General features: G+C 45.4%; 1 protein-coding gene across 2 annotated transcripts in view; it reads right to left on the minus strand.

Moving 5' to 3' along the window:
• Nucleotides 1–825: 825 nt before the first annotated feature.
• LOC136311038 (AP-3 complex subunit sigma-2) overlaps nucleotides 826–16544 on the minus strand; it is a 63845-nt gene continuing 48126 nt past the window's right edge. For both annotated transcript variants that reach the window (XM_066240186.1, XM_066240187.1), the window contains 2 exons: nucleotides 3625–3732; nucleotides 826–2059 (listed from right to left, as the gene is read on the minus strand). In XM_066240186.1, coding sequence (XP_066096283.1) covers nucleotides 1931–2059; nucleotides 3625–3732 — 237 coding nt within the window. In that variant the 3' untranslated portion in view covers nucleotides 826–1930. The remainder of the gene's footprint in view (nucleotides 2060–3624; nucleotides 3733–16544) is intronic.

The raw sequence follows: 16544 nt of genomic DNA on the forward strand, positions 1-16544 counted from the left end.
CTCCAGCTCTTACTCTACGATGTTGTCATGGGCTTCCTCAGAAAATCAAGCCTATTTTTAATAAGTTTCTGAGAAGCTACTTAATCTCTGTGGGACTATTTCCGCATCCACAAGAAAAAAAGATAAAACTAGAAGAAGTCACTGTGAGTAGTGGGGGGAAAAAAGGACTTTAGAGTTAGGCAGGCTCAATTCTTAGCCCTGTGTGACCTAAAGCCGGTTACCTCTCTGAATCTTACTTTCTACAACTGGAGAACGGAGATGACGATGTTTGCTGTAAGGACTGTGGAAGGATTCTGTTCGAGCCACCTTCTGGCAGGTGCAAAATAAACATCAGTAGCCTTCCTTCATTCCTACTTCACATTCAGCAAATGGGAAAGGGATATGAATGTGCTGAAATGTCTATAAAAAAATTAAACCCTCCTCAAGGTTTTGACATTAGATTATTCGCCTGCATTTCCCTGTTCTGACATAAGAGGGCTTCTGAGCAACACAACCCCTCTCTGAGGTTACCAGAGAGGATCTGAAAAACTGAGGACAAGAGGCTGCCTGAGCAATGGGAAGCGGCCACAGGAAGCACTGTCCAAAGAGGGAAGAGACGCGGCCCACACACACGGTCCTGCTGGGCACCATCGCGCACAGGCTTTGCGACAGCATCAGGAGGCCTGAGGAAAGTCTGGCCCCAGCCAGGAGGCGCCTCACTGGTGCACAGAGCTGCCTGATCTCAAAGCAGCTCAACACTGCCCCTGAGACCTGACTGAGGCCGTGCAGGAGCAGCAGACACTACCCCGAGGAGCAGTTCTAGCTCTAAATTAACCACAGAAGGACTCTGATCGCACATAAACATTTATAGGTTTCCAAAGCTGGGGCTGCAAGAATGTCACCTGTGGGAAACAAGGTCCGCCTAAGCAGAACTCAGGGAAGAGATGCTGCCTGCTACCAGTCTTACCAGCGCGCTTCCCGTGTTCCCAACCTTCTCCTGGCTAGGACTAGAATGGCTGGTTGCCAGCCCAGGCTCTCATGCTCCAGAAGCTGGTGCAGATGGCAGTGTCTTCCCACACAGAGAAGACTCATCATTCACAACACAGCAACTGACCCGTCTGCTCCTCGTGAGGAGAACGTATTTTAAATCCAGAAAGAGTCGTAAATCTGAGATGCTCCACACACTGCCGGCTTTACTTCCTACAGACACAGGGCCTCTCCCCTTTAAGGCGGGATGATTCCAGCTGTGCTGAAGTGAGGGCTGTGTGGGGTGCTCTCCTGATCAGCAGGAAGGTGGTGGGCATGCACCAGGCTTATGATCATAGACACCTAGGAGGGCAGGGCTAGGACGACGCAGTGGGAGATGCCTTCTTCAGGAGGTGGTAGTCAGGAAGCTTGGCTACACGAAAGGATTCTGGGGCTGACAACCTGTCAGAGCCACTGGGCCACTCTGGCTGGTTCTTGTAAGATCCTGCTATGTCTGCAATTCACCAGATCCCAGATCTAAGGGTTCAGCCCTTTTCCTGTTATGGCACCTCACCAGCAAAAGAAAATGCTACAGGACCTCAGATGCCTTGTGGTGCTGAGGAAGAAGACTCTAGTCAGACAAGGTCCTAGTGGGGATCCTGGGAAGCAGGTGGGCCTCTCAGTATGGCCCCCAATCCCTGGAAATGGCTGTATGTGGGAGGGAGAGGGCTAAAGTGGCTTGGGCACACTGACCCACCCACTCAGGGAGCCTCACATCTGCAGTGGTCACATGTGTCAGAGACCAGCAAGGCTGCACATGTGAGCACAGAGCACTTGCAAGCAGTGACACAGGCCTCCCTTCCCCGCTCCATGACAGCGTGGTCAGGGCCTGAGCTGCTCTCCCAAGGCTCAGAGTGGGTTCTGTTGCAGGACTGGTTTGGCTTTGCTTGTTTCAAGGACTCCGGTTCAACCCAGTCTTCAACCTTCACACAAACTGGGACAGGTTGGGGACTTTGATGTTGAGATCACCAATGTTGATGTTCCGAGGAATCTCCGGCAGGTTGATGTTTTTCACAGCGGACACGGCCCGGGCGGGGGCTGCTGAGAGGCCACCCTGTGGAGACATGGGGGGATGAACAGACCCTCAGGGCCATCTACTTAATGCTCAGAAAAAACCAGTGAAAGAGGCCTAGAAAACATCCGACCTGAGCACACAAAATGCAAGTCTCCCCTTTTCTTCCCTGTTCCTTGAAGGGAGCCAATGAAACACTCTTCAGGTGTGGTGGGGGCTATAGTAATAGGAACTCAGACCTGGAGCTACTGAAGGGGGCATGGCGGCTCATGCAGTTGTACAGCCTCAGCATCTCAGTGCCTGGCCCATGGTCCGTGCTCAATAAATGCTTGCGGGACTAATCCAAGATAGCTTAAGCAAGTCATGATCAGTACTGGGAGCACTTTTCGGTTACAAAACAAAGTAAAACGCTTTCCTCAAGAGACCAAAGACACATAGGCAAATGCAGTCATGGGGCAGTTTTTAAAAGGAAAATGAATGTCATGGCTCAAAGCACCTGCTTGCCAACTAATGATGTGAGATGGAAAAGAACAGGCTTTCACAATGTCATGAGACAACAAGGCGGCGAAGGACCAGCAGGAAGCTGGGTGTACACTCAGGCTCTCAGGGATCGCTAGCAAACACAGAGTGAAGGTGTCCATGGTCAGCCCTCGCCCTCCAGGCCCTCCCGGTGTGCCGAGAAGTGGAGAGGTTGACAAGGACTCTCAAAACCACTTCCTCCTTATTGTCCACCTCCTGAATCCCGACTGATTCCACCCTCGCCTAGCAAGTCTCCACTGCTTCTGGTTTCCAACCCCCTTCCTCTGACTCACTTACTATTCCTGGAAACTTCCCAGCCTGCATTTCTAGAAGAACTCCAGTTGCCACAATAGCTGCGGTCTGGAAAAGCTTCTTCAGCAGGACTGCCAGTCCTCACAGAGAGAAACCCTGGTTTCGCAAGATCAAGTTCCACAGCACAAAGCAAGGAAGTTGTTTAAGACACTTGGAAAATTATAGCAGTAATGTTTTCTGGGATTTCCACTGTGTGTGAAGGTGTACCTTTGTAACCTCTCCTCCCTGGTAAGGCTGATGAAGGTGACAGACCCCAGGGGGACAGAAAAAATTTACTGGGAGCATCTGTACTATATGGTGTAGACCGGGGCGTGTTATTTTCAAAACCAGCCCAAACTCTACTATAGTTTCTTATAGGGATAACTGGAAATAAGGAAACTGGCAGCTCTGAGGTCTGAAAGGAACTGTGAGAAATGGCTGCTGGGAGATCATTTATAGCACACAAACTAGGAAACCACACTGGAATCAGAGCAGGGGACACTGAGCCTTTCCAGGGTTATGTGTGGCTTTGAGAGGAAGAATTATAAGCCACAAGCATGGGACATAACCCCCACAGCTAAAGCTGCCTTCCTGTGCCATCTGCCTTTTCCATCCACACGTTTAGCCTCCTTCTCACCTGGCCTTCAAATCAATGAGCTTTGATGGACTCAAGGAAGCAAGAAGGTGAATGTGAAACATTCCTAAGGTTCCAGAGAAGTACAGACCAACCCATGTATCACTCCTTTCTACCCAGGTGCTCCCGAACCAGACAGGGTCAAGTACAGCTGTGCACTCACCTCCGATTTCTCCAGCCTGTTCTGAGCTTCGATCTGAGCCACGATTTCATTCATGTTTGTTTCCAACACCATCCCACCCATCACCACCTCCTGTAGGATGTAGTGTACCTAAAGAGGGAGCAAAAATAAGAAGGGTCAGAGAACTCTTAGTGTAGCCCAAAAGGAAACTTCGTAGGCTCACCTGCAGCAGCAGGGCAGTCGGACCTGACACCGGCTCCTGATCCACAACAGACACCTAAGCCCCTGGATCATCCACCCCTGTGTGAGACCAGGGGTTTCCCCACGCTCACATGCCACATGAATCTCTCCCTTGAGCTGTGGTAGAGGTACCTGGCCACACTCAAGGCAGGCAGGTGGTGGCTGAGAGCACAGGCTCTGAGGTCAGACAGACCTTGGTTAAATTTCAGCTCTGCTATTAGCCTGTGAACTCCGGCACATTATCCTTTCAATGCTTCAGCTTCCTTCCAGGATGTCGGTGAAGACTGAATGAGATAATCTGGTGCCTGACACACAATGAGTTCTAAATAGATAATGATGGCAGCCCTGCCTGAATAGCTTGGTTGGTTGGAGCATCCTCTTGAAGTAGCAGAGGTTGCGGGTTCAATCCCTGATCAGGCCACATACAGGAATACAGTAACATTATTCTTTCTTTCTATCTTACCCCCTTCCTTCCCTCTCTCTAAAATTAGTAATAAAACATTTTTTAAATGAGGACACTCATTACATTATCGACATTCATCGATAGATGAGTGGATAAACAAAATGTGGTATATTCATACAATGGACTATATATAATTCAGCCTTAAAAAGGAAGACAATTCTAATACATGCTATAACATGCATGAACCTTAGAGACATTATGCTAAGTAAAACAAGCCAGACACAAAAGGACAAATCGGGTATGAACCCACTCCTATGGGGTACCTAGTAGTCAAGATCATGGCGGCAGAAAGTACAATGGTGGCTGCAGGGGCTGAGGGAAAGACAGAATGGGGAGTTACTGTTTAATGGGTACAGAGTTTCAGTTTTGCAAGATGAAAAGAGTTCAGGAGGTGGGATGCCCAAAAATGTGAATGCGCTTAACACTACTGAACAAAAACACTCATAAAAAAAGACAGTAAAATCTGTTACGTAAATTTCACTACAATTAAAAAAAAATAGATCTCTATACCAATACCCCTAGTATTAATCCAAACCCCTTCTATATGGGGGATTAGTATGTGCTGAGCACTAAGATGTGCTGAGCACTTGATATATAACTTCATTTCACAACATCCACCTGAGATAGGTAATGTAATCTTATTTTATAGATGAGAAAACTGATGCATGGCAAGTCAATCAAATACTAAGTATATTATTAGCAGCAGAACTGAGCCCTGAACCTAGGGCTATCTAACTGCAGAGTGTACATTCTCCCTTTCCACTACATTTCCTTGAAATCCCCAAGTGTGCCTTCCTCTCTGCACATCCCTCGCCCCTAATCCATATGACTCATTTTCAAGGCTTGTCTTTAGCATGTCAAGAAACTTGTATGAATTCTTCCATGCTTTATCCCCAGGGCCTGGAACAGTGCCCAGGGCAGAACAGGTGCGCTGAATGAATGAAAGCCTTTTCATAAGTCTGAGGAGCTCATTCCTCGTGCTTAGAAGATGAATAACTGTATGGTGGTGGAGACTTTACAGAGAAGGTGTGAAAGGCCTAATATAGGACCAGTGGTTAATCGGCAAGGTCAATTAAGAGTTCTGACTTGAACACTGTATATGAAATCACAATTTTAAAATGCTACTCAACATGGATTTTAAGTGCAAGGTGCAAAAAAGAGAAATAAACAAAAATGCTAACTCTATTTTCAACACAACTAGAAGCCCAGGCCCCAGACAGGTGAAAAAGTTGTCAAAAACAGGGAGTGTAAGCAAGGGCTCCTTTCCTTCAGAGAAGAAAGGGATGGAAGAATGCTATGGAGCCAGAAGACAGACTAGAAAGCTCAGAACAACCCGCAAAAAATACACTTCTTGTAAGTAGAGGGCACACCCTCTGGGACCAAGCAGATCCCTTGTTTTTGGATTACAGGAACTTCCTTGGGCCAGGAGCTGCGGCTGAATGAGAAACCACACAAACAAGCTATGTCTGCCTCACAGAGTTGGTCTCTGTGGCTGCAAAGACAACAAGCTTTGCATTGCGAAAAGCTCACACTGGCCTATCTCTACTGGCTGCATAAAATACAGGGTAAACAAACTCACCAGGAACCCTACATCGTGAGAACTGCAGCCAGCCGGGTATCAAACACTTGACACCTTCCTAAACAAGCATTCTGCAAACAACTGGTCCCTGAAAATCTCACTAATTTAAAGATAACTTATAAAAAAGGATTTCTATAAAGATGCAACAAGAAACAAGAAACAAACAGGAAAGCCAAAAGCAGACTAACACTACACACCGGGTAAATGCTGCCATGGAGCAGACAAAATTATCATAAAATATTTTGCAAAAAAATTTTTTTAAAAAGAAAGAAAAACAAAACACTGAAGCAAGCAAGAGCTTATGAGAGAGCCAGGGAGACAAGAAGATACCTACCAGCACAGCTCAGAAAAGAAGTGAGCTGACGAACGTACAGAAATGAAGGTGAAACTGCAAGGAACAACAGGGAGAAGAGACCTGCTAAAAACAGTCAGGAGTAAAAAGGAGAGAAATGAAGAAAAGCAAATTGAAACAAACAAGAAAGAGTTAAAAGGAATAGAAAATGAGTTACAGAAGACAGCAAAGGAGACGCAACACATGCCTAAAAGAAAACTAATATGGAATGAGACAAATATGTAAAGATTGGCCTTATAATGGTGTAACTGAAGGAGTTTCTGGGATGAGAGAGGAGCTCCATGCTGAAAAGACACAGTGGGTCCCAGGGAAAATGAACTCTCAACAGTCAGTGCCTAGACAGACCTTGAGGGAAAGACTTCTGGATTTCACGCAACCTAGTAAAAAGATTTAATCACTTAAAAAGGGGGCAAAATCTTGAAAATTTCCACAATAACCCTCTAGCATAAAAAAAAGCAATACTTACAAAATGCCCAAGAAGAGAAAGTGTGAATGGAGCATTTTATACCCCACTGATGGCAAATCAAGAGTAATACAGTGGCCCTGGCCGGGTAGCTCAGTTGGTTCGAGCATCATCCCTAGATGCCAAAGTTTTGGGTTTGATCCTTGGTCAGGGCGCATACAAGAATCAACCAAGGAATGCATCAATCGATGATTCTCTCTCTCTCTCTCTCTCTCTCTCTCTCTTTCCCTTCCTCTCTTTCTCTAAAATCAATAAATAAACAATAAAACAGGGATAGAGTGGAAACTATTGCTCCCATGAGTCTTTCTTGAGGAATCTACAGAAGGACACACTTCGGCAGCCAAGTGATGACTGGAAAATTGACAGCAGAAAGATGGGTGGGGAGTGCTGAGTCTACAAAATGGTAAGATTAAGACTAAAGGGGATCAGAATGACAACAGAATGTCTATAATGCCTAGAAAAGCTACAGCTATGAAAATTAGGAAGACAAGGGGAAGAAAAGGAGGGTGGCAAATACAAAAACATCACTGATTCCTCATCCTCAGTGACTGAGCGGATGGATATCAAAACTGACAACTCATGTAACAAAGAAACAAGTACGATTCATTCATTCATTCATTCATTTCCTTTTTTTTCCAAGTGAGAGGAGGGGAGATAGACAGACTCCTGCATGTGCCCCAACCAGGATCCACCTGGCAACCCCCATCTGGGGCCGTGCTTGTAACTGAGCTATTTTTAGTGCCTGAGGTGGAGGCTCCAAAAGACATCCTCAGTGCCTGGGGCCAATGCACTCAAACCAATTGAGCCATGGCTGCAGGAGGGGAAGAGAGAGGTAGAGAGAGAGAGAAGAGGGAGGGAGAGGGGTGGAGAAGAAGATGGTCACTTCTCCTGTGTGCCCTAACCAGGAATTGAACCCAGAACATTCACACACCTGGCTGATGCCCTACCACTGAGCCAACCAGCCAGTGCCGCACTATGACCTATATTGCAACTTCCCCACCATGTCCAAGCCCACAATTGTTTGTTAGAAACAATACCTTGCGAGCCACCAAACTTTTGATTTAGGGCCAACAAGATCTTTTCTGCTGATGAGAGTTCTATGCCTTTCTTCTTGCATGAAATTCACCCATAATGCATTCTCCACAATTCCAGTTTCTCTGAAGTAAAGGGAGAACTCAGACTCCATGAAGCAGTCAGTACAGAATCTATCTAGATTTTCTGGAGCCCCCCACCCCCTGTCTTCTATGGTTACCTTGCCTAAACTTAATTCTACTTCATTTCATGCCCTTTCCAAAGCACTCACCTTTGTTTCTACAGAACAATTCTCTTTCTCACACATATGGTTTACCCGTATATTATTAAGTAACTTGCATGATTACATACCAGTATAATTGGCATCAATAGGTCTGAAAACATCACACTAACCTCTGGTGAGCAGTCACTTGTAGTGTAAATGAGCAAGGATGAGCAACCAGAGATCAGCTGACCAGTTGCCCACGTTCATCTGACAAGTTGGGGAAGAGCTCTTCCACTGAACATGAAATAGACTGTGACAGACGGTTATTGTTTCTCTGAGTGGAGACAGAGGGGACTTGAGAAAGTTGGAGGTTGCCAAGCACAGGTGTGGGGAGAAGGCAGCCAAGAATCAATACTAAACTCATGTAACTACCAAACTGGAGATAACAATCAGATCACAAAGAATGGTTCTGTTCAATGACTGAGGGAGTGATCTTGAGGACATCAAGAGAAAGAAATGTGGGTGAACATCTGAAAGAACCCTGAGTGTTAAAGGACCAACCTGACAAAGGGAGGCAGGGGAAAATGAAGTCTGAAATCCGAGTCGTGTAGGTGGCAATAAAAACCACACAATTAGAAGAAAGCACAGGTAAAGGTCCTCAAGCACCCCAAACCCAGACTAACATGGTGTGCACTGAACAAACATGCATCACCGACTAATAATTCACAGCATTCTGCCACTTCAGCAGCCACCTCCAATAATGACACCAGCAGAATTCATTCAGAAGTGTTTGTGCAGAGAACAAAAGTGCTCCTGATTCCTTAGTTCCTGGCAAATCTACTGGCAATTAGACCCAGGAACAATCACAACCAGGAAGAGTTTCGCCTGAACATAAAGATTATGATAACCTTAATAATCCAGCAGGTTATCTCGAGGTTAGAGGTAGGCAACAGAGAAAATATTTTCAGTGATGAATCTGAAATCTCAACAGGTAAAATGCTGGGTGGAAACTGATGTTTTACAAGACCAAGATACATAATATTTATGGTCACACTCTAGTGACTGAAAGTTGGAGTTTATAATTCTGTATTATTAAAAATTTTATCTTAAAACTCTTCAAAGCAATTAAGGCTACCTGGCTGGGTAGCTCAGTTGGTTCCAGTGTCGTCCCAATGCACCAAGCTTGCAGATTTGATCCCCAGTCAGGGTGCATACAAGAAGCAACCAATGGATACATAAAAAGTGTAAAAACAAATAGATGTCTCTCTTTTTCTCCCTTCCTCTCTCTCTAAAATCAATAAATTAAGAAAACCAAACAATTAAAAAGTAGAAATGATTACCAAAATCAAAATGTCTATTCCTCTGACAGCAATCTAACCCACTATCAGCCTCTATTCTCTACTCCCCACACATCTGGACATTGTTTCCCTTGATGTTTCTTTTTCAGGAAGCTGTCCCATCGCCCTCACTCCCCTGAAGGTATCTGCTTCTATAACTGGATCCACTGGGCGTCCAATTTGGCCCGCTCTTCTTTTCTGTCCATGTAAGCTGTTTGAGCCTTTCCCCACCTTGTGCCCTGGAGGCACTATGACTGTCCTCATCAAGATGGGGACCTATATAAGTTTGTGTCCTGGGCTCCCCCAGAAAGTTTTTCTGTGACCCAGTTTACTAACAGATGAAATGAGAGAGCCAATCGGGTAGATGCAGAGGATTCGATAGTGCTCAGGCACACCTCTGGGACTCCTGGAGGGTGTGACTCCCGTTTTGAGGAGCTTGAATCAGAGGTTCTGTTCTAACCAAGGCTTGGCCAGCAGTGCCACTGTGAGCGTGCACAGAAAGGGAAGGATCACACTGGGAGGCACCAGAGGATGTCAGATGACTGTCTAACCTACTGCAACTTCTTGATGGAAAGAAAGCACTTCTCCAAACTGGACCAAGGGATGGTAGTGCATCTGACTCCACTGCTATTGCAAATCCTAACCCTCACCACCTCCTCCTACTCTCCAATGGAGAGATCCTACTAAATAGTTCTGTAAAAATCAGTCTTCCAAGATCTGAGGTGCTGGATACCCAAGACTTGAGCAAAGTAAACTCAAGAAAGGCTCAGGACAGGCTGAGATGATTGTCCTCTTCTCTGTGACATTACTGTGCCCAGTATGCATTACCACCCGGGTACTTAATTCAGTGTACTGACGTATTATTGCTTGTCTGCCTCTTCTCCTCGACCATGATTTTGAGGGCAGGTTCTATGCATGTTTATCTCTGGGTACCCAGTGCCAAGCACTGTGCTTGGTAACAGCATTACTTCACAGACGCTAGCTGAATGGATTTTTGAGAAGACACCGGCTTTCCGAGTTGGTCTGGCTTCCCATTCTTGTCACTGGGAAACACATACTCCTGCCTGGGACCAAGTTAACTGCTACAGGTAAAAGCGGGTTACAATAAGCTTATTAGTTTCATCTCAGGATGGACAGAGTCTACGAAGAGAAAAGACAAAGTGTCACTTCAAGGAGAGAGGCACTCCTCGGGGCACAGCTCTGGAACTGCTGGGGATGGAGGCGAGGGAGTCTCAGCACGACCCACCAAGAACAGAGAATTTCAAGATCTTCAAGAGTTCCATCCTTTATGTTTCTAGTGAGTCTCAACACGACCCACCAAGAACAGAGAATTTCAAGATCTTCAAGAGCTCCATCCTTTAAGTTTCTAGTGAGTCTCAACACGACCCACCAAGAACAGAGATTTCAAGATCTTCAAGAGTTCCATCCTTTAGGTTTCTTACTGAAGTCAAGAAAGTTCTGAATCCAATCCCAGGTCAACAGAGACCGTCACTAGAAGCAAAAACAAACAAACAACCCCCCCCCCCCAAAAAAAAAAGAAGCAAAAACAATCTGGATCCTGAAGATAAATATTATTCTTTTCCTCTAGTAAAAACAGTTTCCAAACCTTAACCTGGCCAGGCTCTAAAAGTTTATTTTTCATTATTAAACTTACAGTGTACAGTAGTTTTCTATAGGTATAATAAGTAAGGTTCTCATGTGAATAGCTCACAAAAGCTGACTTAATATATAACACTCCCTGGAATGTAGCTACATTGAAGTATCATAAATAGCAGTTTCTACAGTAAACTGCTGTTCTATATGGGGATGGCAGGAGCCCACCTAGCTGAACTCCATGTGCACAGAGGGCGGGTACAATCTTCTGAGACACCCAGTGGCACATTTTTTTTATTTTAATTTATTGTGTTTACATAGATTCTAGTGTCCCCTCAAATGCACCCCACCCTCCCCCATGTTCCCCACAACATCCCTGTTTCCCCCTCCCTACAATGCCCTCCCCCTTTCCCTCCAGGAGTAGCTTTTCTGCTCTCTATAACATTGTGTTATGTGTGTATAACCAGTGGCGCATTAACATACACCACAAACCAAGCTCAGTCACCTCCAAGGAAACCTCTAGACTAGAGCAATCCCTCTATAGGTGTTCGTTTGTTTTAAAGTGAGAGGAGGGGAGACAGTGAGACAGACTCTGCATGTTTCCTGACCAGGATCCACCAGGCAACGGACAGGTGCTGGGTGAATCTGGGGCCCATGCTCGAATCAACAGAGCCTAATTTTTAGCGCCTGAAGCTGATGCGCTCAGACCACTGGAACTATCCTCAGTGTCTGGGGCTGATGCTCAAACCAATCGAGCTACTGGCTGTGGGAGGGGAAGAGGGAAAGAAGGGGGAGAGGGAAAGAGAAGCAGATGGTTGCTTTTCCTGTGTGCCCCGACTGAGAATTGAACCTGGGATGTCCATATGCTGGGCTGACGCTCTACCCACTGAGCCAACCGGCCAGGGCCTAGGTGCTTTTCATTGGCCTTGGCCGGTTGGCTCAGTGGTAGAGTGTCGGCCTGGCGTGCAGGAGTCCCAGGTTTGATTCCTGGCCAGGGCACACAGGAGAAGCGCCCATCTGCTTCTCCACCCCTTCCCCTCTCCTTCCTCTCTGTCTCTCTCTTCCCCTCCTGCAGCAAGGCTCCATTGGAGCAAAAGATGGCCCGGGCACTGGGGATGGCTCCTTGGCCTCTGCCCCAGGCGCTAGAGTGGCTCTGGTCTCAGCAGAGCGACGCCCCGGAGGGGCAGAGCATCGCCCCCTGGTGGGCAGAGCATGCTCCCTGGTGGGCATGCCGGGTGGATCCCGGTGGGGCGCATGCGGGAGTCTGTCTGACTGTCTCTCCCCATTTCCAGCTTCAGAAAAATAAAAATAAAAAAGAGAAAAAAAAAAAAGCCTGTTGTACAACAATAAACAAGGTTCACATCACACTGCTGATGCATACTCTCACCTCTTTCTTAGAATTGTGCCATCACACAGAAGACAATAAAACTAATCAAAACAAAAAGACCGTAAATACAGTGCTTGTCAAACTGAAATGTGAAAATGCCAACATTGCAACACTGAAGTTTTAAAAACAAAGGTAATCACTAATTAAATATCTAGTCTACTATATAAAAAGCCAGGTGTGTATAATTTTTTCTATCCCTACTGGCTTGGTTAGTTTCATTAATTCTCAGGAAAGGGCTCCCAACAGTAAGGAGGGGAAATTCTTGTTAGGGTGAAGTACGGATCACCTCCTTGATCCTGCTAGAGGGTGTGGTGGTGTGTTAATAAACCACTGGGTACAGAGGACACTTTAAGAGGAATGAGCAGTTGTAATAGAGGAAGAAATTATTTGAGTCATCTTGGCCCAGAGTTAGTTTCTAGTTCCCACATTATCCATTTCAGAAAAATAAAATAAAAGGGGAAGAGGGCATAAAAACGCCCTCCAGAAACCTGGTACGTAAGCCCTCTCTCTTGCCCAAAGTCCAGTGTTTTATCAGTGCAAATGAACACATGGTAATTAGATCCATGTGTTCTAACTGTCGGCTGTGCATCTGCAGGGATAACTGCCACGAACAATATGGAACACACAAGGCAGCACCGGGCACACCTGGTTCCCCTGGGAAGCTGACTTTCTAGCCATGGAGACAAAACACTGCATGAAAGAGTCAGTGACCATTAAACTATTTTAATGAAAATCTTCAAAAGTGTACTGTACCCTCCCATGACGTCTAAAACAAAAATTCGGAATGAAACTTAGCCTTTTCTCTGCCACTCGTTGTTAACGCAGTTTAATGAACTTACTAGAGCTGAGATGCCCTTGGGAACTCCTGAGCACACGCGGCTGCCTGGCCCCCAGCAGCTCTGCTAAAGCAAAGAAAGCAATGTGCTTTGTACAGTTCCATTTTTTTTCTTTTTCTTGCTATTAGTGTCTCCTGAACTGCTTTTATGACCTTCCTTGGTCTTCAGACTGGACATTTCCACAGCTTTCTCCAGATGTCTCAAGACTCAATCCCCAGCTCTCAATTTTCTTTCATCTCTCTCATTCACATGGTCGTATTTTCTTTCAATGAAAAACAAATGAATCTAGTGGGATCTTGTCTTACAGAAGATCAAGTTCTAAAGTTACCAACATAGATGAAAATGAGACAGCCAAAAATCGCTTATATCACCAATGTAGTCCAACCTAATTTTTCCTCCACCAATGAATAGTTTTTCCAGGTGAGCACCAGATAAAGCAAGTGGTTTGCTTAGAGGTCACATAGACTGAAAATCTGCATTGTATCTTTAAGCACGAAAATCATTCCAGGCACCGTGTGATGCTATGACAGGCAAATGACAGGCACGGGAGAGCAGAGGCAAAGAAGAGCCCATTCAAATCTTCCGTCTCACTCCAGGCACACATTGACTAAGTAGAACGGTGGGCAGACTCAGTCTGTATTTAGAATTTTTATTCTCTTTGTTTTTGCCAAATGGCTGCAGTTTGATCTGTGTAAGCTAAATCTGCCTATGGAAGCCCACTGGGCCACTATACACAAGCTACGGTGTTGGCGCCATTTTCACTTATTACTACCGAGAAATTGTGATCTGCAACATGTTTACCTTCAAAGGTGCTTCACGTTATGGAATATTAAAGGCTGGAAGAAGGAAATAAAGATAAGATGATAAGAAGTAGACTCTGTCCTAAAGGGCTTAGACTCAAGTACAGAACATAAAACATGTTGGGAATTAACTGTAATAAAAGAAAGACTGCGATAAGTACCATGACTAAGGACAAAATGCTATAAAAGTTCAGAGGAGGGAGCTGGACCTTTGAAAAACTGATAAATGGTCCTGACCAGATAGCCTGGTTGGTTAGAGCATCATCCCGAAGTGCAGAGGTTGCCAGTTCGATCCCTGGTCAGGGCACATACAGAAACAGACTGATGTTCCTGTCTCTCTCTCTCCCCCTTCCTTCCTCTCACTAAAATCAATAAATAAAAATGAAAAAAACTGGTAAGTGGAGAAGGGAATGACAAATATCCAGGAACTCATTAACTATTCTTTGAGCTCTGCTAACAATTCTTCTTTAATTGAAGGGTCACTCACTCCTTGGCTTTGCATATGTATAGCTGACTGCAGCGAAGTGTACTCATTGCATAGTATTCTCTCCTTTTAAAAAAAAAAAAAGGAATTCCTATTATGAGTGCACAGTTCCCTGTGAAGTAATTTTAAAATGTTCCAGCAGGAGTTTTTCTTTCTCTTCTACTATTCCATCTGCCCCTGTTTCCTGCCTGTCTGTAGTACTGGTCCCAAATGCTAAGCACAGAACTGGGTAAAGAAAATGATCCAGGCCTTGTCCTCCTGAATTTTATCCTCTCTGGTTGGTTATGTACTAACAAAACATGACCCGAACTCCTCTCCCTACACTGAGGATGCTGAAGCAGGAGAGTCACTCAGGGCCACAGTGTCGAGTTCAAGGTCTGAATTCTGTCTCTGCTACTTGCTAATTGCGTGACCTTGAAGAAACAGATGTCCTGGCTCTATAGCTCAGTTTCTTCATCTGTAAAATGGGATAATGTAAAACTTCTTGATATGTGTTTCTAAAGATAAAACAAGATAATGCAGAAAATACATGAGATACTGTATTTAAAGTACTAAGCTATTATGTGTCCGACACTTAAGGACTTGATAACTACTAGCTGATGTAGTAACTACATTTGGTCTTCTTGACCAACCTCCTTCCCAGTACAGGATTTTATTTTCTGGCTTGACACAGACTACTAGACCCTTCACCTCACTGCAGAGCTCACACTGCTCCCAAGCTGCCTGGTCTACTGTGCAGCAGCAGCAACTGTCAGAGAGTTCTGAATGATACTGAGCTGCAATGTGCATGGAGCCATTTCCATCCCCAGCCCAAGCTGTCCCCTCTGGAACAGCAAAGAATAAGTCCCTGCCCGCCATCCTAGGATTCTATCATTCTTCCTAATCTGATCAGATGGCAGGTAGTCAGGTAAGTGAAGCACAATTTATTTGGCCATCAAGAAAAATTTCCAGTGTGACTATTGGTGGCGCAGTGGATTGAGCATCGACCCCAAATGCTGAGATCCCAAGTTGCTGGCTTGAATGAAGGATCATCAACAAGATCTCAAGGTTGCTGGCTTGAGCTCAAAGGTCACTGGCTTGAAGCCCAAGCTACTGGCTTGAGCCCAAGGTCGTTGGCTTGAGAAAGAGGCCTCTTGCTCAGCTTAAGCCCCCCCTGCCCCAGTCATGGCACATACGAGAAGATATCAATGAACAACTAAAGTGAAGCAGCTATGAGTTGATGCTTCTCCCTCTCTCTCTTTCAAGTCAATAAAGGAAGGAAGGAAGGAAGGAAGGAAGGAAGGAAGGAAGGAAGGAAGGAAGGAAGGAAGGAAGGAAAAGAGGGAGGGAGGGAGGGAGGGAGGGAGGGAGGGAAAAGGGAAAAGGAAAAGGAAAAGGAAAGGGAAGGGGAAAAGGAAAAGGAAAGGAAAGGAAAGGAAAGGAAAAGAAAGGAAGAAGGGGAAGGGGAAGAGAAGAGAAGAGAAACATGTCCAAATGCCATGCCTGGATCCATAAGCCTGTTTCTGAGGAGGTGACCTCCATCACCACGGCTCCTGTTCCATCTCAAGCATTGTCCCTGGAACGGCCTGGGACCCACCCTGCCTTCTCTAGCCCTTCAGTTGCTAAATAAAAACCTTACAGAGCTGTAACTTCCCTACAGACAGGGTATATAAATAGCTGAGTGTTGCTGCAGCACAAAGAGCAAGGGAGAAAAGGGCAAGTGGTGAGCAAGGGCGGGGGCAGGGAAGGTCTTGGAGGTCTTTATAAATAGGTGAAGGGGCCTTAGCTTCATCCTTCTGGCAGTGGTCCCAACTCTTTGTCTACACTCCCGGGAATTCACCTGCATAGAACATGTCCCTCAACCACTCAGTGTAGTCAGCATTCAGAAGGGTTTTGAGGACAGCAGGCAAAGGAGTGAGACATGTCCTTCTTCTCCATAAGAACTGCTGCTGCGGGGGGTAGAGAACCACAGAATTGTTCAAATGAGGGGGTCAGAAAGTCAAAAACCACTTTTAATATGTCATCAGGCAGTTGTGTAAAAGGTGCATTTAGGGGAGAATTTGGAGAAAGAGAGAACCGTACGAAAATCACCATTTATTGAGCTAAGTATTTACTAATGTTAATGTATTTCATCAAAGCCAAGACTCCATCAATTATAAATCACATCATTATTTTATATTCCCCTAAAAAAAGGAAAACAGTGTCAGTTAAA

This window comes from Saccopteryx bilineata, chromosome 7 (genome assembly GCF_036850765.1).
Source record: "Saccopteryx bilineata isolate mSacBil1 chromosome 7, mSacBil1_pri_phased_curated, whole genome shotgun sequence".
NCBI classification, from domain to species: Eukaryota; Metazoa; Chordata; class Mammalia; order Chiroptera; family Emballonuridae; genus Saccopteryx; species Saccopteryx bilineata.